This window comes from Diceros bicornis, chromosome 3 (genome assembly GCF_020826845.1).
Source record: "Diceros bicornis minor isolate mBicDic1 chromosome 3, mDicBic1.mat.cur, whole genome shotgun sequence".
Classification (NCBI taxonomy): Eukaryota; Metazoa; Chordata; class Mammalia; order Perissodactyla; family Rhinocerotidae; genus Diceros; species Diceros bicornis.
This window is the reverse complement of record NC_080742.1, coordinates 15,582,400-15,607,355: the sequence shown is the minus strand read 5'-3', so window position 1 is coordinate 15,607,355 and position 24,956 is coordinate 15,582,400. Positions and strand designations below refer to the sequence as shown.

General features: G+C 36.7%; 2 protein-coding genes across 3 annotated transcripts in view; one reads left to right on the top strand and one right to left on the bottom strand.

Moving 5' to 3' along the window:
• Positions 1–78: 78 nt before the first annotated feature.
• On the top strand, positions 79–4,123 carry TMEM60 (transmembrane protein 60). Of its 2 annotated transcripts, XM_058524125.1 has the most exons (3): positions 79–294; positions 1,610–1,733; positions 3,429–4,123. In XM_058524125.1, the coding sequence occupies exon 3, from the start codon at positions 3,479–3,481 to the stop codon at positions 3,878–3,880; it is 402 nt and encodes a 133-aa protein (XP_058380108.1). In that variant the 5' UTR covers positions 79–294; positions 1,610–1,733; positions 3,429–3,478; the 3' UTR covers positions 3,881–4,123. The 2 variants fall into 2 exon arrangements, with proteins under 2 accessions (XP_058380108.1, XP_058380098.1); XM_058524115.1 differs by lacking the exon at positions 1,610–1,733 and having other exon boundaries at positions 81–294.
• An 8,264-nt stretch (positions 4,124–12,387) lies between these two features.
• Positions 12,388–24,956, bottom strand: part of RSBN1L (round spermatid basic protein 1 like) — an 85,308-nt gene continuing 72,739 nt past the window's right edge. The window contains exons 7-8 of the mRNA XM_058524101.1: positions 16,621–16,729; positions 12,388–16,538 (exon numbers count right to left, since the gene is read on the bottom strand). Of these exons, the coding sequence (XP_058380084.1) occupies positions 15,897–16,538; positions 16,621–16,729 (751 nt within the window). The 3' untranslated portion in view covers positions 12,388–15,896. The remainder of the gene's footprint in view (positions 16,539–16,620; positions 16,730–24,956) is intronic.

The window sequence follows — 24,956 nt, the reverse complement described above, 5'->3', positions numbered from 1 at the left end:
CCCAATTACCGCAGGGAAAGGGACCTGTGAGCCCAGATTGGCGTCATCTCCACCTATAGAGCAGGCCCGGGGGCGGGGAGAACCTTCCCCGGATGTGGGCGCGGCCCGAAGGAGAACTGGGGGAGCCTCTGCCACGGCCGTTTGGAGAGGCGGAACTGAGATCCTCTACTTGATTATCATGTGACGGGTTCTGGATTTAATGGGGGAAAAAGTGTGGAAGAGGCCAAGGATCCAAACTGGCGAATGTCCTGATCTTCGCGCCCCTCTGCGCTCCCCGGCCGGTGGCGCTGCCAGGTGAGTGCAGGGTCCGACGGGCCGGCAGCCCTCGAGTGCACCTGTCCCCGTGCCCGCGCTGGTCCCCCGGTGCCGCGGTGGGCCGGGCCGCCGTCCCCACCCTACACTCCGGCCCCAAACGTACATACACCTCTTGGCACCAGGCTTCCGTGTGCATTGTGAATCTTATCGTGCCGGAACCGCGTTCGACTCCACAATGTCCTGGGCCCACGGCGCAGAATGAGGGGAGTCCAGATAGGGCGCCGCGGGCGGACCGTCGGCGTTGGAGGACGAAGGGCGAGGATAGCTTAGGAACGTCTTGAAGTTCTAGGGACAAGTAGGCCCGAAAATCAGAGAGGTTGTCAGCAGAACGCTGTTCCTTTGAAGGCTGCCTAAGTTGGCCAAGGCTGTTGCAGCAGGGCCTTTTGAAAGTGACTCGTTGTTTAGGGGAATTCAGTGTTTTGGGCTCATTAAGCAGAACTGTCTGTGGGATGAGGTGAGTTCACGCGCAGTTACTGGTGGTAGTGAGAGGAGGGAAATGGGGGCGATGTGGGGAGTACCAGGGACAGATTAATGAGTCCACACACAACCGATACCGAGACGCTGGAGCTGGGGGCAGGGCCCTTTAGATTTCCGTGTCGGGGCAACGCAGGAGGTTTTAACAATGGATCAGGAAGCATATGAACTAATAACTGTCATCCAGTTACCAGAAATAACCACCTCAAGTGGGACATATTTTAGTTAAGCAGATTTTTGTTTTGGAATATGCAACCCCCTCCCTTGAGGAGCAAGAAGAATGGTAGGAGGAAACAAATACGATTGCTTCAATTAATCAAGGTTTATTAATAAATTAATAAAATTGGAGTCATATGTCATCACTGTAGCCCGGGTTCCACAATCCTTCAAGCGTCATTTAAATACCAGCAGAGTGCTTCCTGGTTGAGCGCATTTTGGTACAAGTGTATACAGAACATTGTTGCATCCCACATTATAAAACTTGTAAGCACAAGACTGTGTTCTTTGCATCCTTTCCACCTCTAGTCCTCAAGTACCTGTGTTGAGTGCAGCTACCCTTCCTATGAGCAGTTCCTACTCAGTCCTCTATGAGAAAAAATGAAGCGTGACATCCAATGGCTGGTGGAAAAGATATATATAAGCAAGTTTTTTATCGTAAACTTTTTCAAGGTTCACAAAAATGACCAGATAGATTGGAGATCGGGATTGAGCTTAATTTATAGGATGAAATTTATAATTTATAGGAACTTAATTTATAGGATGAAATCCATCTGCAGTTATTAATCAGCACACATCCCTCCACCTCTTCTCCCAAACTCAGTCCCACATCCTACAATGGCAGCCTCTGGCCATGAAAGGAGACCAGCACAGAAAATGCCGTCCTGGGAGCAAAAGCGTTTGCTTTTCATACTGCAGCGTGAAGCATCTGCCAGCTAAGCAAACAAGTTGAGTGCAAGCAGATGGGTATAAGGGGAAAGACGGGAGTTAGGAGACTCATATATCACTATTGAAATAAAAGAGATATATATTTTTGCACCATGACAGCCACCCACTGTGTACAGTAGTAGAGATGTAGCAGAGACATCAAAGTTAGTTCTAAAAAATAATTAATTAAACATGCTAGTCTAGGGCATTTGATTCATCTAGCCAGTTTCTGCACCATTATTTCTTATCTTCCTGCATTTTTGCTCCTACCACCCATGCTTTTGTTACCATCCCCATCACCTTCTGATCTTTTCCTCTTTCCATCAAGTATCTTCTCTCATCTTCAATCTGTCACTCTCCAGTGGCTTATTTCCCTCAGTTTATAATCATACTTAGATTCCTCCTTTACTGAAAATTTCTTCTTGACCCTTTCTCAATCTCATTATATATCTTATCTTTCATCTTCTCTTCTCCAGATGTTTCAGGGGAATAAAATGTCATCAACTGTTTGCATTTCATTATCTTCTGTTAAGTCCTCATCCAACTGCATGCACTCTGGCTTCTGATTTCCCATTCTACTTACCCTTTTTCAGATGGTCACAAGATTGATATAAAAAACTTGAATAAGTATAGAACATACTGTAAACCTATTTGTGAAGATTAAATAAATGCTTATACCTAAGTATTATAGGTTAATGCATTCCAAATCAAAATTCCAAGTTTTTAAGAATTAGTGATTTTAGCATTGAAAAAAATGAAAGGGCAAAATAGTAGAAAATATTATGGAAAAGAAAACAGTGAGTAGGTACTAGGCCTTCCAGATATTAGAACATATCCTAGCACATATCCAGTAACAGTCATAGAGTACTAATGTAAAAGAGAAATATAGATCAGTAAGACAGAATAGGGATATAAGAAATAGCCCAATTATTGACTAATTTAGCATCTAATAATCACAAAACATCAGAAGTTTATTAAGTAGTCTTGATTATTGGATAACAAGCAGTAAAAAATCATGATCTATATCACTCACCGAAAAAAAAATGAGTATTATTAAAAAGAAAAAAATTTTAGACTAAGAAAATATGTATTTATAAGAATTTTAATGAGAAAATATAATTTAAAAATATAAGATTCATAAACTATATGAAAATCCATTCTTATCAATGTGTTCTGTATTATTTAGCCCAGTGATCTCTTTACAAACTTAATTCTACTTAATGTCTTTTTACTAACCATTACCTCTTTATTAAAACTCTCCTCTCTTGGCTTGATACCACCTCCTCCTTTTTCACCACTTCGATTTTAAATGCTTTTTCTTAGTACTCCTTGAAATTGAATGAAAATTTATAGATGTGCAAATGTACAAAAAAGAGCTTAAGAACATCTCTGAGGTGCAGGAATAAAGTCATGAGTGCCTGACTTGAGTCATAGCAATGAAAAGGAACCCTGTTCTTGAGACATTTTAAATAGAGCTTACACCCAGTGGATATACTAAAAACTTTATGGTATTTTGTCATGGGCTATAAGGAATGATGGATACAATGTTGTCAAAGATGGCTACAAATTTTACAGGGTTTGAAAGAATGGTAGAATATTTTCAAAATTAGGAAATCTGTGAGTGGGAAAGACCCAGTGTTGTTCACCAGGAATGGAAGTGTTGTTTTTTTTTTCCTGGTATCAAAACAATCTTGATTTTTTTTTCCTTCTCTTAGGGTATATTTCCCCTTTTTCGACTCTGCAACAGCCTCTTTAAACTGTTTAAATGAGAATGTCCTTGGCTCAGAGAGTACTACTCACCTGGCTTTTCACATTACTCTTCCTGATCATGTTGGTGTTGAAACTGGATGAGAAGGCACCTTGGAACTGGTTCCTCATATTTATTCCAGTCTGGATATTTGACACTATACTTCTTGTCATGCTGATTGTGAAAATGGCTGGGCGATGTAAGTCTGGCTTTGACCCTCGACATGGATCACACAATATTAAAAAAAAAGCCTGGTACCTCATTGCAATGTTACTTAAATTAGCCTTTTGCCTTGCACTCTGTGCTAAACTGGAACAGTTTACTACCATGAATCTTTCTTATGTCTTCATTCCTTTATGGGCCTTACTGGCTGGGGCTTTGATAGAGCTTGGATATAATGTCTTTTTTGTCAGAGACTGACTTCTAAGGACATCATCTCTTTTTATTGCTGTTCAACAAGCTATCATTAAAGTGTTATGAATCTTTGCAAGCTTGAAGAATACCAGAGAACTAAGAAAAATACCAAATGTAGTTTTATACTGCTGCCATAAAACATTCTTGGTGAATCATGGACTTCTAGTCAACCCAAAGCTTAATTATTCAATATTTGAGTTATTAATATCTTTATTATCCCTATATAAATAAAGTTTGTTTTGGACCTTATTTTTCTACTTGACTCTTGAATACTCTGTTATAAGTATGTGGTCACATTTTTTTTTTTTTGTGAGGAAGATTGGCCCTGAGCTAACCTCTGTGCCAGTCTTCCTCTCTGTTGTATATGGGACACCGCCACATCATGGCTTGATGAGTTGTGTGTAGGTCTGCATCCGGGATCCGAACCTATGAACCCCGGGCCACTGAAGCGGAGTGCGTGAACTTAACCACTATTCCACCAGGCTGGTCCCCGTGGTCAATATTTAAAGTAAGTAAATACAAAGCCTTCAATCTACATATTTGGGTAGAAGTTTAATATATCATGGCCCCATTATGACCAAAGTAAATGGTCATTTGTGCTTGTACTAAACTATGAAGGAAAAAACCTAGTTACTGAAATATTTAGGGGGGCCATTTCATGTTTATATTCAGAAGGAATCTGAGAGTTTGACAGATTTTTATCTAGGCTAAGTTCATTGTTACTTCTGTCTTCTGTTTGGGACAAATGAATTACAAGTGGCATATTGAAACAGAGCAGAAGCTTGCCTCTTCCTAAAGTGAGGGGAACCCTACATCCTGGTTAGGTCAGTACATGCCCAGTTTATGCCTATTGTCCTGGGGTCTCAGGGAGTTAACGTCCCTTTCACTCTTAGAAGTGTCCTGGCTTGAGAAATTATAGATCACCCTACCAAGGTACTTAACCAATTCCAATGAAGCATACATTGGCAATACTTATAAGAATTCCAAAGCGTCTTAAGTGCCTTATAACCCTAAAGCAGAGTGATTGTTCTTGCCCTATACAGCCCCAACAGCTTTGGGAGGAATATAAAGTAGTATTTTTTTCATTTTAAAAATTTCTAACGAACAAGAAAGTGATTCCTGGCTGCTAATACTTGAGAGGATTGCTTGAACATAGCATTTTGGTCTAGTTCTCCTTTGTAAAGATAGATAACATGACAAAGTTTCAGCCACAACACCAAAGATTAATCCAGCTTTAACTCCTTATTTGAAACTATAGAGCTAGGCTAAATAAATAAAAATTGGTCAATGACAAATGTTTTTCTCTCATTAATTGGTATATATTAGTATTTTGGGTATCTAAAAATAGGATTGCGAAGGATAGTTATTATGGGGAACATAATGCCCCAGACTTGATCAGATATTCCTAATTTGATTGAGACTATTTGATCTCTGGAACCTACCATTAGATAGATAGATTAGATGAGAAACAAGACAGGAGGATTTTGTAGTTCAGGAAAAGCTGTATGCATACAAGTATTATCTAAGTATAATCTCACAGGGAAAAGGAAGAGAAGGGACAGCACCACATGCAAACAATCAGGTAGGCCAGAAATCAGCAAAATTTTTTGGTAAAGGGCTATATAGTAAATATTTTAAGCTTTGTGGGCCATATGGTTTATGTTGCAACTACTCAGCTCAGCTCTTATGGCGAGAAAGCAGCCATAGACCATGGCTATGTTCCAATAAAACTATTTATGGACAATAAAATTTAAATTGCATATAATTTCCACATATCACAAAATATTATTATTTTGATTTTTGTTTCAACCATTTAAAACTATAAAAACCATTCTTGCCTTACAGGGCATACAACAAACAGGCAGTGGTCTAGATATGGCCCGTGGGCAGTAGTTTGCTGACCCCTGAGCGAGGCCATAAAATAAGCAAAAGCAGAATTTCTGTATGAGATTGCTAAGAGGAAAGGTGGGACAGGTCTCCAAGGAAAGGAGAGAGAAATTGGATAAGAATTATATGTAAAAGTCAACACTATAACCAAGCTGTTTACACGTGAGGATCAATCAATTGTAATAGTATTTGAAAGCTTCCCAGAAAGGAGAATTCTTACTTAATTTTGTATACTGCCAAACTAAATAAACAACTTGAAACAGCACAGTAAGTTGTTAATGTGTGCCTCCCCAATTCTGACACGAATTCAGATGTGTCAGAATTTTTTCCTTACACCACCAAGGAATTAACTCAATTCTGACACTAATTACCTGGAGATAGTGTCAGATCCCACAGGTTAAGAGTTCAGTCCCAGGGCCGGCCCCGTGGCTTAGCGGTTAAGTGCATGTGCTCCGCTGCTGGTGACCCGGGTTCGGATCCCGGGCGCGCACCGACACACCGCTTCTCCGGCCATGCTGAGGCCGCGTCCCACATACAGCAACTAGAAGGATGTGCAGCTATGACATACAACTATCTACTGGGGCTTTGGAGGGAAAAAATAAATAAAATTAAAAAAAAAAAAAAAGTTCAGTCCCTGAAGACTGCCCCCCTTAAAAACGCCAGTCGAAAATCCAGATTATCACCTGTACTTCTGACCAACTGGCTATAGATTGGAGGTTCCCACGACCCCCTCCTTGCTTGCGTTTGATTAATTTGCTAGAGCAGCTCACAGAACTCAGAGAAACATTTTACTTACTGGATTACCGGTTTATTATAAAAGGATATTAACTCAGGAATAGCCAGATGGAAGAGATGCATAGGACAAGGCATGGGGAAAGGGTGCAGAGGTCCCATGCTCTCTGGGCCCACCACTCTTCCCCTATCTCCTTGGTTCATCAACCTGGAAGCTCTAGGAACTGTGTCCTTTGGGGATTTTATAAAGGCTTGATTACATAGGCATGATTAATTAAATCATTGGCATTGGTGATGGAACTGAAGTCTCCAGCCCCTCTCCTTTGGGGGTTGCTGAAAGTTCCAACCCTTTAATCACATGGTTGCCTCCTCTAGCAACCAGCCCCTATCCTTAGGTTACCTAGGAGCTTTCCAAAAGTCACCTCATTAACATAGGCTCAAAAGATACCTTTATCACACTTATCACTTAGGAAATTCCAAAGGTGTTAAACTTCTGTGCCAGGAACAGGACGAAGACCAGATATGTATTTCTTATTATAAGTCACAATATCACAGTAGTTGGGATACATTTAAAACATTAAATAATGAAAAACATAAAAGATAGAAATTAGCTCACAGATGGAAAAAGCAAAACCAATGGAATAATACATAAACAATTAGTATTGCAGGAATATACCTTCCTAGGTTTGTTTTTAGTTATAGGATTCTTCCTTTATGATACAGAGATGTTTACTAATGGTGTTTATAAAAAGAACTAACACACTCTGTCTTAAGAAAGAAACTTAAACATGAAAGGTTCTTAGTGAAGCCATTATTTTCCAGGTCAGCATGAACAAGAAGTAATTTAATCTGGTCCGGGCAAAAGATTTATCAAAAATTCTGAATAAAAGCAACTTGTGAACAAAATAACTTTTTTATAAGACTTGCAAATATGAAAGCTAGAAAATAGATTTTCAAAGGACCCATGACTTAATCAGCAACACTTCATGAACATGGAGGCCTGATCTGGTGGATCAGGCACTATCCATCCACCACATGACACATAAACACAAATCCACCAATGGAGAGTTTTCAAGCACCAAGGAAAATAGTTGCACAAAGCTTCGAGAAGTAGAGACCCATCCTTGGGCTAAAGCTTACTGTAATTTTAAAACTTATTAACCTTATAAATTTGGTCATCTGATTTCCACTTTGCTTTTTACAGTGCAGCAAATAAGTAAAGGAACTAATGTTGACTAATGAATGGAAGTGATGGCCAAAAAAGGTGAGGAAACCGTATAACCATTTTCATATAGGGGCAGGCATTTTACCATGCACCTGCATCATCATGAAAAGTGTAGTTATTTCTCTTTATTGAGAGGAAAATTTTCAGAGTCCTTTAAGCATTATATTAAGAAACAGGCCACAAACTACTACTAAAGGAGTTTCCTTTAATCTTGACTGGTCCTGTGTGCACAGTAAACATCAATCACTCTTCCTCAAAGTATTATCAGTGTCCTTATAATTCATGACATAGATAGATAGTGAAGGTACACAGGAATCACACAGAATGTTAGAACCAAGAAAAAACAAAAAACAAACTCATAATGATGGAGAAACTAAAGCCCAGATAAATGAAATGAAATTAGGCCCTGGTCTTTGATAAATGGAGAAGTTTAACTCCAAATGCTATTTCTACAAACAAGTTTCCTATTGAAGAAAAAAAAAAATAGAAAGCATCAATGGAATATACCAGTTATCAAAGGCTAGATAAAGACAACACTGGGTTAAAAGCTTTTATGAGAGGGATCTACACTTACACTTGAATGTTTTACTCTCATTTTGCTTGCCCTCTATTCAAGTCAGCCAAACACACTGTAATCATCCTGATAATCTTATAGCACAAAGCAAATTTACTACCACTATCTATACATGACACAAATTTGTAATTCACTTGTATCAGGAAAAGGCAGTGTGACAAGACTGATTTTGAATTGCCAGCCTTGGGCAACATAGTGAACTAGGAAGAGGTTTGTTTTTGATGTCCACCTCCCTCCACCATACCTCCCCTTGACCCCTTGAAACTTTTTCCTCATCCTAGATGCCTATCCTCTGCCCAAAATTAGAGGAATACGTAGAAGAAATAATTAGAGAGGAAGATGTGAAATGACTAGGGTGACCCAGCACACAGCTCTTCTAACTATTCTTTTCACTGTTAATTCCAGGATCAGAAGCTCACATTTGTAGTCTACAATATGGCAAGCAAAGTGCTAAGTAAGCATTTGGCATGTTCTGCCATTTAATTTTCACCACTGATTAACAGAATAGGTATTACCTCCCCATTTTACAGATGAGACACAGACTAAGTGAAGTAATTTCTCAACATTATACAAGTGTATCCCCCTAATGACCCACAGCTGTACGCTACAAGTGCCCTCAGCATATCAACCCAGTGAAGTGGCTCTACAGAAGGATGTGTGTGAAAATGTGCCTTTATGTCCTTGTCTCAGTCCTGCAACAAAGTGGATCTAGACTAAAAAGAACTAGTGCATGTTATCGTCTTGCTTCAATATTTTCAATTTTTGAATGTTTCTTTATAATATCAATAGGGAGAACCACACAAGCTTAATCAGAATGCCTCTCTGATAACCAGACTTTATCTTGCCAAATAAGAGTTAGAAATAGTTAAATTCTGCTTCAGACTATGAGATATTAAGGTCCTTCTTATGTGATATTTGCCATTTTAATCATTTTAGGTATAGTTAAAATTTATCCTTAATCTGTAATAATTTTCAGTGTATCTCTAGTTGAAGGAAAAAAAGTTGGGCAAGTTTTATAGGTTTAATTATCTTTACAATACTTATTCTCTCCACATTGCCCAATGGGCCTAAACATCTAATAGGCAGCTTCTTAAACTTTATCGATAGGCTGCAGTAAGTACAAAATAGAAACTTGGTCTCTTGATAGTGCCTGCTGATCTCATTTCCTCCACTTTTCTTTCTGTTGCAATTCTAGAATTACATTATGAATTAAAGTCAAAGACGGACTTTTTAAATTATAGAAACTTACATAATTTGTTTTTCCCACCCCCAATAAAGGTTCAACTTTTGTTCCTTCAAATATTTATTGAACACCAAGTGTACTATATATTAGGTGTTGGGAATACAAAGGGATAAAGAAAATTCCTAACTTCTAGCTCATGGTTTAGCTAGACCTCAACGCGTACTTAACTAATACATATGTTAAATGATGTGAACAAAGGGACAGAAGCAGCAGAGGGAAGAATTGGTTCTACACCAGCTGCGGGATGAGGGGACAGCTGGGATGAGATCAGTAAAAGATACACAGAAGAGATCATGTTTAACTGGAGTTTTGAAAAGAGAAGTACGATTTCACTATGTTGTGTTCCAGGCAGAGATTTCCCCAGAAAAGGCAAAGAATTTTAAAAGTACACAAAGAAAATGGCAAGTACTGCCATCTGGTAAAGCTGAAAATTTGGCATATCAAATGGAAGAGATTGTGGTAGATGAGGCTGCAAAGGAAGGGCCATATCATGACAGCTCTGAGCATTTGGCTTTTATTCTTTAGGAAAGGAGCCACAGAATATTTCTAAGCAGCTAACGATCATGTCTGCCTTAGAAAGGTTAATCTGGTGGTAACATAAAGAATGGATTAGAATGGGGATGGGGGCAGATGACTGCAGGCAGCCTAGAACATTTTAGGCTATTTAAGAGTCCAGGTGAGATGAACACCTACTATGACTGTGAACATCTACTATAACAAGAGGAGTAGACAAAATTATAAACATTTCTGGGATCAGTTCAAGAAAATCTCATGATACATTTTACACAGAGGAGAAGATAGAGAAATCACATTACTATGAGATGACTGGAGACTGATGCCAATAACCAAAATAGGAGGGAAAGGAACAGTTAATGTTTGGGGGCAAGGGAGAAGAGAAAAATTTAGATTTGATTACATGGATCATTAGAGATGAAGTGAGAAACCAAGGCTGACTGAAGTGAAGTCATGGGGTCATGAAGGTAGTTCAGGGACAGAATGTAGAGACGTCAAGAAAAGAACCACGGAGACTGCCTTAAATAGTGAATAGGCAAAAGAAGCCATCCACAGAAATGAAAAGCAAACGAAACAAAACAAAACAAAAACAGATGGGTCATACAGAGTTTTAAGGAGTAAATGCTAAGTGCTGCAAGGGTTAAACAGAAGTACGAAGAAATGTAGCCACTGGATTTGGCAGTCAAAAGGTGACCTTTGAGAGAACCACTTCAGCTCAGTGATTAAATTTGAGGATTAAAATGAAATTATAGTGAGATGAGGAAGTGAAGGCAGATGGAATTTCCAAGAACTTAGTCAGGAAGAAAGATGGAACAAGAGCATAAACAAAAGCCAGACTCAAGGGTGTTTTTAAAAGAAGACGGACTTGAGATTTTTCACATAAAAATCTGGCTCGGTTAAAAACAAAAACAAAATTTCAAGAAAAGAAAAAACTTGGGGTGGAGGAGATCTAACTGTCCAAATAAAATTTTAAACACTGTATTATGGGGCCGGCCCTGTGGCTTGGCGGTTAGGTGTGTGCGCACCGCTGTTGGCGGCCGGGGTTCGGATCCCGGGCGTGCACCGACGCACCGCTTCTCCGGCCATGCTGGGGCCGCGTCCCACGTACGGCAACTGGAAGGATGTGCAGCTATGACATACAACAATCTACTGGGGCTTTGGGGGGAAAAAAATAAATAAATAAAATCTTTAAAAAAAAATCACAATATCAAAATCTTAAAAAAAAAAACACTATTATGCAAAATATTTGCAACTATACTGACTTGCTTCTGAGTCTGCACACTTAGTAGTCTTTAGTAGTACAACAGCAATGAACTTTATAGGAAGGTGTAAAGATTTAACATTTTAAAAACATAGATGCATAAATTCTAAATTTCAAAATGTGTAGAAGGATCCAGAAGTTCTCATATTTTGATAGTGCAGTTCTTGGAAGGTAGATAATAGTAATAAAAACATACAATTAGTAAATTTTACTTTCAATTTCTAGTTAACAAATTCTGTTTGTCCACATTTTGTTCTCTGCTCGTTCATACTCCCTGTTTGGGTCTAAAGTCCTGGAAGGGAAGATAACCTGAAATGCAAGATGTTACCCAACCCCCACTCCACGCCCTGTTCCCTGCTCTCCCAGTAGAGAGATGATATACAGCGTCTGTAAACTTAAAAAGGAAAGATATTTCTGCTTTTAGGCTTCTGTGCTTGACATTCTAAAAAGCAATCACTTCCATCTGCAATACGCAGTGGGTTATAGGAAGAACTGAACAGAAAAGCCAGGACAGAGATAAAGGGACTTAGACCTCTCCTGAGCTGTCCTCTTCGTGATTTTACCTGAAGTGTACTATCAGTGCCAAACATACCAAACATACCTCCTTCATGAAATAGACAATGCATTCTAAAACCAGTAAAACTTTGTTTACATATCAAAGTAGTTACATCAGGTGAGAGAAAGGTTAAGTAGGAGCTATTCTACAACTCTGAAGACCTAAAACCCATCATGTCATTTTTTACCAGCTTAAAAGTAATTTGCAAACAGTGGCACTTTTGTCCTCTCCTCCTGGGATAGAAATAGTCATGTCTAGAGGGAAGGGAGGTGATTTACCAGGCCATCCCAGCACCCACACGTAACTAGTTCAGCAACCTTGTTTAAGGTAATCTTCAGTATTCTTCTGTTCGCACTAGTCAACTTTTGATAGTTTTTAAGAAGAAAAAAAGATTTTCAGATTGGAATCACTTTCAAGATCTTATGGTTTCTGTTGAAGACAGAGAAATAAGAACTTTTAAAGCATGATGAGATGAAAATAAAATAAATGTAAGAAAATAATTACAAAACAAAGGTAAAAACCTTATGGTTATTAATTTTAGTATTTATTGAAAGGTGGAAGACAAATTCCTCTCAAACTCCAAAAACAAATCTTGCACCTTTGCTAAATGTGAAATGAATTCTGAGATATTTGCTTTACATGACAATGAACTTGTCCAAAAAATAACTGAATGGAAATTTACCAAAACACTGCTAATCTATTATTTACAAAAATGATCTTACCTGCCATACGAATTTGGAAAAAAGTGTTTTACACTCAGGAACACTAATGAAATACCTTGAAGACTTAACTCAAGAAATAAAATCTTTTCTACCTTCCATGACCCCCCCTAGTAATAGAATGGATTAAAAATGAATATATGTGGAAACAAACATATTTCCAATAATCTTACACACATGCACACACACACACCGAGTGTTGTACTAGATCAACCTAATCTTTATTTAAGGTCAACAGCCTTAGTGACAAGGAAGATAATGAATATGGCTTTAGTAAAATTTTCAACTAAATATCACAAATGCTTAATTCTTTTGCTAGCTAACCAGCTAACCTGAGTATGGAATATATATTACTTAGATAGCTAAACGGGTATGAACAAAAGTAATTTAAAAAGAAAAAAAAAGCACTGTAGCAGACACCACTGAGGTACCTTAGTTTTTCTGTAAAGGTCTGTGTATCAATTTAATAATTTACATAACAACTGTTTAGTCTATATAGTATAAGATCATATAGAAACTATATATTAAGTGCTTTATTGTTCTGGTCCAAGAAATTGGAAATAACAGCAAAAAACTTGTGTTCAGATAAAGAACTGGAATGTACTACTAGGAAACCATTAATATAATGCAATATTGAAGTAGAAATTATTTGTGTGTAACAAAGGTAGTCAGCAAGTTTTCAGATTGCATCTGAAGACGATTTTAAAATGATAACCCGTAAGACAAGGAACATACGCATTACTGAAGGTGACAAGGCTGTATCTTGAAATCGGAGCCCACTGATTTATACTTCACCTCCATGGAGATATATGCATTTTACAAAACAATTAAAATTTCAAAATATGGAGAAGTTTGACTATAGGTTATATAGGAAACTATACCTAAAAGCAACTATGGTTGTTTTAGATATGTCTTTAAGTTAAAAGTTTAAGGCTCATATATTTTGGAGGGATACCCTAAAGACATTTATTACAGTATGATCTCATGCGTCCATGTGTATGCTACTGGAAAATTGGAACAAAAACAAACCTTGTTAAATATATCACCCTTCGGTTAAAAAAAGAAGAACACAGGGCCGGCCCCGTGGCCTAGTGGTTAAGTTCGGCACACTCTGCTTTGGCGGCCCAGGTTTGGTTCCTGGGCACAGACCTACACCACTTGTTGGTGGCCATGCTGTGGCCACAACCCACATACATAAAACAGGAAGACTGGCACAAATGTTAGCTCAGGGTGAATCTTCCTCAAGCAAAAAAAAAAAAAGAGGAAGACTGGCAACAGATGTTAGCTCAGGGCAAATATTCCTCACCAAAAAAAAAAAAGAAAAAAAACAAAAACGAGAAAAGAAAAACAATATTTTAACCACATCCCTTCCTATTTCTCAATACTGGTTTGCTATGAACATTTGTCTCCCAAAAAGGTATGTACAAATATATAAATATAGCTTAAAAGAGAAGATTAAAGTGGTGAGAGGCAGGGTAAGCCAGTAACATATAAAACAAAATCCCTATTTACATTATCATGATTTATACCTTCTTCATCCCATGAAAATTTCTATGTTGCAAATACATATATTGATTTCCTACAAACCATCGAAATTTCCTACAATATTTGCCTACCCTTTTAAACTGCGGGCCAGAAATCACATCACTGCTGCAGTTTATTTTTTCTGGTGAAATGCCTCTTTCTAAGTGGCTTCTCCCTAACCAGAAAGATAAGCAGTTTTATGGGTACCACAAATGAGGCTGGGTGAGAAACCAATGAAATGGGAATAGCAACACTAGCCCAAAAGGCAGCACAAAGAACCCCAGGTGAAAGTCATCAACCAAAGTATAAGCCCAGAAAAATACCCAAGACAAATAAAATAAAATAGATTTGCCATGAGCAGAGTTCCTTACATCAAAGCATACATTAAAGACATTTGTTTGACTTTTAATTACAGTTAGTAGAAGCAGTCTGAAATCGTGCTGGAAGTCCATCACTGAAAAGATGTGTTTTAATCATCTTTAGTGAGGCACTGAAAATCCTATTTCCTACCCCAATTTTACCTTCTAGAGCTTCTTTTCAAAAAGAAGTACTCTAAATTGTTTACCTTGCTAGGGTAGGGAGAGGGATCCTTAGAAAGATGAGGTGACACATCTTATTGTGTTAGTTATATCTCTGTATATGGCAGTTGAGTCATTGCCCTTATGTTAAGATTTTGTATTTGCCATATTTTCCTCCTGTTCCATAAGAAAAATGTAAAAGAGGATTTTAACTGTTCACAATTAAACTTTCTGTAACTAAAGATTTTTACTCAGCTACTATTAAGTCTAGTATAGGTGCTTAATAGTAACAAAATTTTCTCAACTTCTTATTTCATACATTACAAAGAAAATTTATGTTAGGGCTATATAATCTGGCCACATAACTTCATTAGTTAGAAGGGTTAGATATCACAAACAGACTCTGTTTCTCCCAACTTTATAAAATTGTTTCTATTACCTCAACTGCTTTCTTAATGTTGCATATAAATATTTTAAAATGTTTTCCAGGGAATAGGGCTAGAAAGTTTCACATACTCATCTTATTCAGCAATTTAAGAAGTTATGCAAAATATGATATACATATATATATTCCCATACATACACACATATATAAATATGTTTTCATAACTGAATCTTGGTTTTAAAAAATGCTTGCACAGTGTGGGGAAATTTAAATATTCACTAGATTTGAATATGGACATTTGCACTCCATTACCACTCTAAATGAATATACCAGCAGAAACATAACAGAGCAAATAAATGATTTAACTGAATTTTGTCAGTTTGTCTTTTTGTCGACCCAACAGAAAACATATTTATTATTATGAACCTTTATTAAGTGGCTCACATTTCAGTATAAATCACACTAAAAAGATTTTTTAAAAGCTATTTACACTACAGTGCTGACACATTTAAAATGAAAAAAAGAAAACTGGTATAAATAAGCTCTATGGAAAAGCCTTAAATTGTCGAAAAAGAATTCTGGCTCATATTACAAAAAATATATATATATATGTTAATGTCAGCTCTATTCTAAAACCCATGACTCAACTCAAATGATTTTTTAAAGACTCCTTTTGTTTAAACCTGCAATGTTTACAGTGCGTCTGGCCCTAAGTGCTTTGATACTTCACAGTTATGGACAGGCACTGAGGAATGTTACAAAGCTACATAAACTATATTTTGTAACAGACTTGGGAGCAAGTCCTTGGCTTGCTTTCAGAATTCATGAATCTTTATTACATTATTAAGTTTAAAAAAAAGAGAATTTTAAATGGTATGTACAAATTTAGCACAAAACGTCATCATCTTTTCTATCTTGATTTGAATGTGCTGAACTATGTTGCCTTGTATCAACTAGACTTATGAGACTTCCAGGGCACAATTCTTCCTTTAAATCTTTGTTGCTATTTTCAAATTCAGAGTCCATGTCAGTCTTAAATTCTGTAAATTGAACATGATCCAATTTTGCTTTAACATTCTTGCCATCCGTATTATTCGGTGCTCTAGTCTTTTCAGTCATATACACATTCACAGGTTCTTCCTTGATTCTTACAGATGCAATAGGTTCATGTTTAATCTGCTGTAATTCATATTTAGAATGAAGTTTCTCTGAAAAAACAGAATCCAAGGAGGTTTTGCTCACAGCACAAATCACGTTGTCAGTGTGAGGTCCAAGAACTGATGATGTGGAATCTGGTGATGTGCCTGTTTCATGAGTAGCTGTGTTCTGAGCAGTGTCCTCCTCTGAGTGATATAACTTGAGCCGAATATGCCATGCTAAACTGCATACAGCTGAAACTGTCTTGAATTGATGAACAACATTCCTTGGAATAAAATAAATGTCATTATCATACAGCTGAATCCTGGCATAGCGAATGCCTTCCCTCCTCAGTTGATTAAGTTTTGCATCATCAACCCATTGGACACACTAAAAAACAAAAAGAAGGAATACCAATAAGTCTTTTCCACAATAAAAATTAAACTGAAGATAATAACGGTTTAAAATATACCTGAGACAGTGGAGGTTCATGTAAATCTAACTGCATTCGTTGAACTACTTCTAAGAAATCTTCAGCATGAAAACAAATTACATCTTTGGTTATTCGGGGTTGATCAGGCCTAAAAAAGAATATGAGATAATGAAGAATCTGCCATTACTGTTTCACTCTGTTAGTCCTTATTAAATTCAAAGCAAAAATAGTTTATGGTCAAAACCCACGTACTGTCTTAGAAATAAAGTTAAATTATTAGAAGACCATTTACATATTTAAACAAAGGAATAACGCCATGAGTTTCAACCTAAACACAGAGAAAAACAACTAACTTCATTTTATTATAGTTATGTGTAACTGTATTTTGAAACATTAAAATGATCTGAATCAGTTAATTATGCAAATCAAAAAAATTAGTGTTTTGTCTTAAAGTTAAGGTCAATACTTCAACAAATTAAGTACTAAAATTGAAAATACTACATAAAAATTAGAGGTAAATGTGGGGGAGAGGGAATACTTTCTTTCAATAAAGATATATATAACTGCAATGATACCTAAAACCTCTAAATAACTCTTAATAAATTAAGAGGCATTCATTAGAAAAGTAGGAATAAAAACTGTTACCACTCTTTTTGCTGGAGTTAATAGTGTCTTTAAGTATAATTCTGAAAAAATCCTCAACTTCTTCAATTAATTAGGAATACACAAATACATTTTTAGAGAAGATGCTCAAAAATGGATTTCGGAATAAAATTCCAAGCAACATAAATACAAAGAAAAATGAAACCAAGGCAAATCATAACCAAATTTTTAAGAACAGTGATAAAGGGAAAATCTAAAACTCATGCATTACATTATTATAGAGGGAAAGAAGGATAAGAATGATTGCAGGCTTCTCATCAGAGATAATGCAAGCAGAAGAGCAACACCAGAAGACCAGCACAACAAAGAATGTTAAAGGAACTTCTTCAGCCTGAAGGAAAATGATACTTAGATGAAAATGTAGATCTCTTTAAAAGGAATGTAGAGCACAAGTAACAGTAAATATGAAAGATATTTTATTCTCATTTTTTAAATCTCTTTAGAAATAATTCCTTAAAGTCAAAGTAAGTAATGCATTGGGGGGTTTATAGCATATATAAGTAAAATGAATGATAATAATTAGCACAAAGGCCAGAAACAGAGTGGGGGGGATAAATGGCCTTATACTATTAAAAGGTTCTTACACATTACATAAAGAGGTCTAATATTATTTGAAGGTAGATTGTGATAACTTTAAAGCAACCACTAGTAAGCAAAAAGTGGAGGTATAATGGAACACTAAAAAAGACAAGAAAAAAAAGAGGGAAAAAGGAATGAAGAAGAGAAGAGGCAAATGGGAAAATGATGATAATTTAAATCCAAATTTACTCATATTATATGTAAATGATCTAAATACGCCAATTAAAAGACAGAAATTATCAATGGATTAAAAAAAGCAAGCCTCAACTACATGATATCTACATGAAACAGTGATATAGACACACACACAGGTTAAAAGACAGAATGGAAAAAGATGTAACATGCAAACACTAATTATAAGAAAGCTAGAGTTACTATACTGACATAAGACAAAGTAGATTTCAGGACGAGGAATACTACCAAGGATAAAAAGGGCATTTTATAATGATAAAGAGGTCAATTTATCGAGAAGAAATAATTCTAAATGTGCAGTCACCTAATAACGGAGCTTCTTGTTAGGGGCTAATACATCTGGTGACTTTAAGTTGAAGCCAGTGCTCATTTACCATTCTGAAAATCCTAGGGCCCTTAAAAATTATGCTAAATCTACTCTGCCAGTGCTCTATAAATGGAACAAAGCCTGGATGACAGCACATCTCTTTATAACATGGTTTACTGAATATTTTAAGCCCACTGTTGAGACCTACTGCTCAGAAAAGAAGATTCCTTTCAAAATATTACTGCTCAATGACAATGTACCTGGTCACCCAAGAGCTCTGATGGAGATGTACAAAGAGATTAATAATGTTTTCATGCCTGCTAACACACATCCATTCTGCAGCCCATGGATCAAGGAGTAATTTCGAATTTCAAGTCTTATTATTTAAGAAATATATTTTGTAAAGCTATAGCTGCCATAGATAGCGATTCCTCTGATGGATCTGGGCCAAGTAAAATGAAAACCATTCCGAATGCCATTAAGAACATTCGTGATTCATGGGAAGAGGTAAAAATATCAACATAAACAGGAGTTTGGAAGACATTGATTCCAACCCTCATGGATGACTTTGAGGGGTTCAAGCCTTCAGTGGAGGAAGTCACTACAGATGTGGGGGAAATAGCAAGTGAACTAGAATTAGAAGTGGAGCCTGAGAATGTGAGTGAATTACTGCAAACTCATGATAAAACTTTAACGGATGAGGAGTTGCTTCTTATAGATGAGCAAATAAAGTGGTTTCTTGAGATGGAAACTACTCCTGGTGAAGATGCTGTGAAGATTATTGAAATGACACAAAAGAATTAGAATATTACCTAAACTTAGTTAATAAAGCAGTATCAGGGTTTGAGAGGACTGACTCCAGTTGTGAAAGAAGTTCTACTGTAGGTAAAATGCTATTAAACAGCATCACATGCCTCAAAGAAATCATTCATGAAAGGAAGAGTCAATTGATGCGGCAAACTTCATTGTTGTCCTATTTTAAGAAATTGCCACAGCCACCCCAACCTTCAGCAACCACCACCCCAATCAGTCAGCAGCCATCAACATTGAGACAAGACCATCCATAAGCAAAGATTACAACTCGCTGAAGGCTCAGATGATGGTTAGCATTTTTTAGCAAGACTGTATTTTTAAATTAAGATATGTACATTGTGCTTTTTAGACATAATGCTATTGCACACTTAATAGATTACAGTATAGTGTAAACCTAACTTTTATATGCACTGGGAAACCAAAAAAATTCGTGTGACTCGCTTTATTGTGATATTCACTTTATTGTGGTGGTCTGGAACCGAACCTGCAATATCTCCAAGGTATGCCTCTATTAGAAAAGAAGAAAGGTCTCAAATCAATCATCTACACTTCTAACTTAAGCTGGAAATATAAGAGTAAGTTCTCCCTTAAAAGAAGAAAAGAAATAAAGAGTAGGAACAATGAAATAGAAAACAGAAAAACAGAAAAAAATCAATGAAATAAATGGCTGATTCGCAGAAAAGAACAATAAATTCTGCCAAGATATTAATATAAACACAAAAATCATTAACAATATTAGCAAACTGAATCCAGCACTATTTAATGTATCATAAATATTAACACATGTATATCATATATATTATAATATATATACGCATATATCAGATCTATACACATATACACAAACATACCTCTTGGTTATTCTGTATTATCATACATATCGTATACAGAATAACCAAGAGAAGTTCTTAATCTCAAGAACAGAAATGGAACCACGGAATTACAGGATCTTAGGGTAACTGTATGTTTAATTTTATAAGAAAATGCCAAACTTTTCTATAGTTCCCAGAGAAGTGTATGAAAGGTTCTGGTTAATCCACATCCTCGCTAGCTTTTGGTACTTTTTTTTTTTAAGCAATTTTAGTGGGTGTAGTGTTCTCTCACTGTGGTTTTAATTTGCATTTCCCTTATGGTACAATTATATTGAACAACTTTTAATGTGCTTATTGGCCATTTGGTACCTTTTATAAAATGTATGTTCAAATCTTTTGCCCAGTTTTAACTGGTTTGCTTATTCTTGAATTATAAGAGTTCTTTATATATTTGGACACAAGTCATACACACGCACCCCTCAAATATTTTCTCCCAGCCTGTAGCCTGCCTTTTCATTATCTTAATGTATTGTTTTCTTTTATGGCTCATCAAATCTTTGCCTAATGCAAAATTTTCTCTGATGTTTACTTCTACAAGTTTTAATAGTTTTAATGGTTACATTTAGTTCTATTATCCATTTTAATTTTTTTGTATAGTGTGAGATAAGAGTCAAGGTTTGTTTTTAATTTTTGTTTTGGCATATGGTTACCCTGTTGTTCCAGCACCATTTCTTTCTTTCTTTTTTTTTTTTTTTTGAGGAAGATCAGCCCTGAGCTAACATCCATGCCAATCTTCCTCTTTTTGCTGAGGAAGACCGGCTCTGAGCTAACATCTATTGCCAATCCTCCTCCTTTTTTTTCCCCAAAGCGCCAGTAGATAGTCGTATGTCACAGTTGCATATCCCTCCAGTTGCTGTATGTGGGACGTGGCCTCAGCATGGCCGGAGAAGCGGTGTGTCGGTGCGCGCCCGCACCCGGATCCGAACCCGGGGCCGCCAGTAGCGGAGTGCGAGCACCTGACCGCTAAGCCATGGGGCCGGCCCCCAGCACCATTTCTTGAAAGACTCCTTTCTCCACTGAATTATCGTGGTATCTTCATTGAAAATCAATGATGGGTCTATTTCTAGACACTAATCTGTTCCACTGATCTTTCAGTCTATCTCTATAGCAATACCACCCTCTATTAATTACTGTAGCTTCATAGTAAGTTGTTTTTTTTGAGGAAGATTAGCCCTGAGCTAACATCTGTTGCCAATCCTCCTCTTTTATTTTTTTTGCTGAGGAAGACTGGCCCTGGGCTAAGATCTGTGCCCATCTGCCTCTACTTTATAAGGGACGCCACCACAGCATGGCTTGATAAGTGGCGTGTAGGTCCGCACCCGGGATCCGAACCTGCGAACCCTGGGCCACCAAAGCAGAGCACGTGAACTTAACTGCTACGCCACCAGGCCGGCCCCTTCATAGTGAGTTTTAAAATGACAGGTAGTGTAGTGTAAATAATCCTCCAACATTATTCTTTTTCTTTTCCAAGACTGTTTTGCCTATACTAGGTTCTTTGTATTTCTATAAGAAAACCTAGTGGGATTTTGATTGGGATTGAGTTGATTTATAGATCATTTGGGAAAGAACTGACATGTTAATAATATTGAGTCTTCCACTCCATAAACAAGGTATATCTCTACATTTATGTAAGTCTTAATTTTTCTCATTAGTGTTTTGTAGTTTTCAATGTATGTCATATATTTTTATATTTATCCCTAAGTATTTCATAGTTTTTTTATGCTATTGTAAGTGGCGTTATTTTTTTCTTTTCCAGTTTCCAAATGCTTACTGCCAATATATAGAAAGGCAATTGACTTTTCAATATAGTCTTATCCTGTGACTTTGATAAACCTGCTTATTAATTCTAGTACTTCTTCTGTAGACTTAGAATTTTCTCTGTACACAATTATTTTGCCTTACTCTAAGACCCTGTAATTCCATTTCTTTGTGTTTACTGAAATGAAATGAAATTACATGTGCACACAAAGGCTTGTAAGTGAATGTTCATAACTGCTTTATTCATAAAAATCCAAAACTGGAAACAACTCAAGTGTCTATCATCAGGTGAATGGATAAATCAATTATAATATATCTATACAATGATATACCAACTCAGCAACAAGAAGGAATGAACTACTAATATGTAACAACATAAATGAATCTCAAAAACATTATGCTAAATGAAAGAAGTCAGGCAACATGTATGATTCTATTTACAAGAGATCCTAGACTAGGCAATATTAACCTATAAAGACATAAAATAGATTAACAGATGTCTGGAGCTGGAGAAGGATGGGGGAGATTAATTGCTAAGGGATATGAGGGAAACAAAATGTTCTCTATTTTAGTTGTGGTAGTAGTAACATGGCTGTAGACATTTGTCAAAACACATCAAACTGTATTAGAATAAGTGTGTTTTATTAGATGTAAATTATACTTCAGTAGTTGATTTTTCAAAAAACTGGATTTCAAAGAAGCAACCTCAAATATATAAATCTATGTGAATCCTTTCTTTATAATGCCTCAAGAGTGATATAATTTGATCAATACTTCACAAGCTACCTAGCTGAAGATTTCTTTGGAGTCTAAATCAACCCAGTCTTTTATTTCAAATTGGTGTTAAACTTGGCTCTAAGATAAAAGTCAAGAATCTAATATTCTAGGGGCCAGCCTGGCGGTGCAGCAGTTAAGTTCATGCATTCTGCTTCAGCAGCCCAGGGTTCGCTGGTTCGGATCCTGGGTGCGGACCTACTCACCGCTCATCAAGCCATGCTGAGGCAGTGTCCCACACTGAAGAGCTACAACTCTACAACTATGATATACAACTATGTACTGGGGCTTTGGGGAGAAAAAACAAAAACAGGAAAATTGGCAACAGCTGTTAGCGCAGGGCCACTCTTCCTCAAAAAAAAAAAAAAGGAAGAAGAATCTAATATTCTAATACCTAATGTCTTCTTGAAAAAAAGAGCAGAACTCAAAACACCAAGATAAGGAAAAAGAGAAAGCACTAACTTTTAGTATAGCTTAATTTAACAGCAAGGAATAATAATAAAGGGATCACAGACCATGTTTGTACCAGAGCCATGAAGCCCTCTTATAGCACTAACAAAATTGTTTTCTTGCCAACTTTAGCTGTAAAAGATTAAAGCAGCATTGGTATAGGAAGCAAATTGTATTTTACAATAGTGAGAAAATTCATAGCTAGCAATATCTCATTCCAAAATCTTTCTCAAGCATATTCTTAAATCTGGCCACCTAATATATTAGTAGTTTGGCAACAGTCCTTTTTACTGTGAAAGTGCTAGCCACAAAAGTGCTTTTTTATTCAATAAATATTTATTTGGAACTATGGTGGGCTTGTGAAGGACAGGACACAATCTCTAACCTCAAATCGCACATTAAGTGGAAGAGAGAACATACACCAACAATAAGTAAAAAGCACCTAGAAGAGATTAAACAAAGTGCTAAGGCCATGAAGTGGAAATATTCATCTCTGAGTATACAGAGTGGCTAACAGAGTGGCTAAAGTATACAACTGTGGCTAACTTTACTGAACACTACCTCTAAATCAGTTTTCACCTTAAGTAAATCTTGATGCCACTCTTAAATCCTTTATACCTAACATTCAAGAAAAACCTCATTAATTTAAAACAGAAGTTTATGATTTCCAGAGATATATTTGCCTTTACTCTGACAAAATTAATATGATAACTAGATTACAGGAAGAGCACAGAAACTATATGAGAACAACCAGAGATATTTGAAAGTTAACATTTAACTAACAATTGAATTATAAATTTTACTGAATTACAAACATTAATATTGTTTTCCTAAGGACCTCTTAGGGTTAGTTCAGTAGCACTAGCTACTTTGTATACCTGAAACTGATAAAGTTTCATTTATGTTAAGAAAGAAGGTCAGTTTACACTGGCCTTCCCACTCAGTATTAATTTATAAAATATTACTGTAAATTTTCCCTTTTGAACAAAGGGTCAATCCTGTATTAGCAGCCCTTGAAAATAAAATTTCCTCATGTAGAAAACACAGGTTATATTTTTCATAAAATCTTAGAAAACTATGCAATATTGACATTTTATATTTTTAGAATTAAAGTTTCTTTTTACTTAGAAAAATTTCTTGTATATTTAGTATCTAATTCTACTGCTTTAGGGCTGGCCCCGTGGCTTGGTGGTGAAGTGCGCGCGCTCCGCTGCTGGCAGCCCGGGTTCGGATCCTGGGCGCGCACCAACGCACCGCTTCTCTGGCCATGCTGAGGCCACGTCCCACATACAGCAACTAGAAGGATGTGCAGCTATGACATACAACTATCTACTGGGGCTTTGGGGGAAAAAATAAATAAATAAAAATTATAATTCAACTGCTTTAATAAGCAAAATAGCATATTCCAACTTAAATTCCATACCCAAATACTCAATTTGAAAACAAAAGCCTAATTTATCTTACAGTATATTTATCTTACAGTAAGAGCAAATTTAACTTACAGTATAAATATAGCTTTGTTATATGTGGTTTTTCAATTTAATAAATGGAAAATTTCTTTTTTTTTTTTGTGAGGAAAATCAGCCCTGAGCTAACATCAGTACTAATCCCCCTCTTTTTGCTGAGGAAGACCGGCTCTGAGCTAACATCTATTGCCAATCCTCCTCCTTTTTTTTTTTCCCCAAAGCCCCAGTAGATAGTTGTACGTCATAGTTGCACATCCTTCTAGTTGCTGTATGTGGGACACGGCCTCAGCATGGCCGGAGAAGCCATGCGTTGGTGCGCGCCCGGGATCCGAACCCGGGCCGCCAGTAGCTGAGCGCGCGCACTTAACCGCTAAGCCACGGGGCTGGCCCCGGAAAATTTCTTAATGTATACGGGATGACACCTTAAGTATATTAAAGACAATTATCCATTTTTTAATCTATCAAAAGATTCAAAGTGAAATGTGGAAGCAAAGCTGGAAA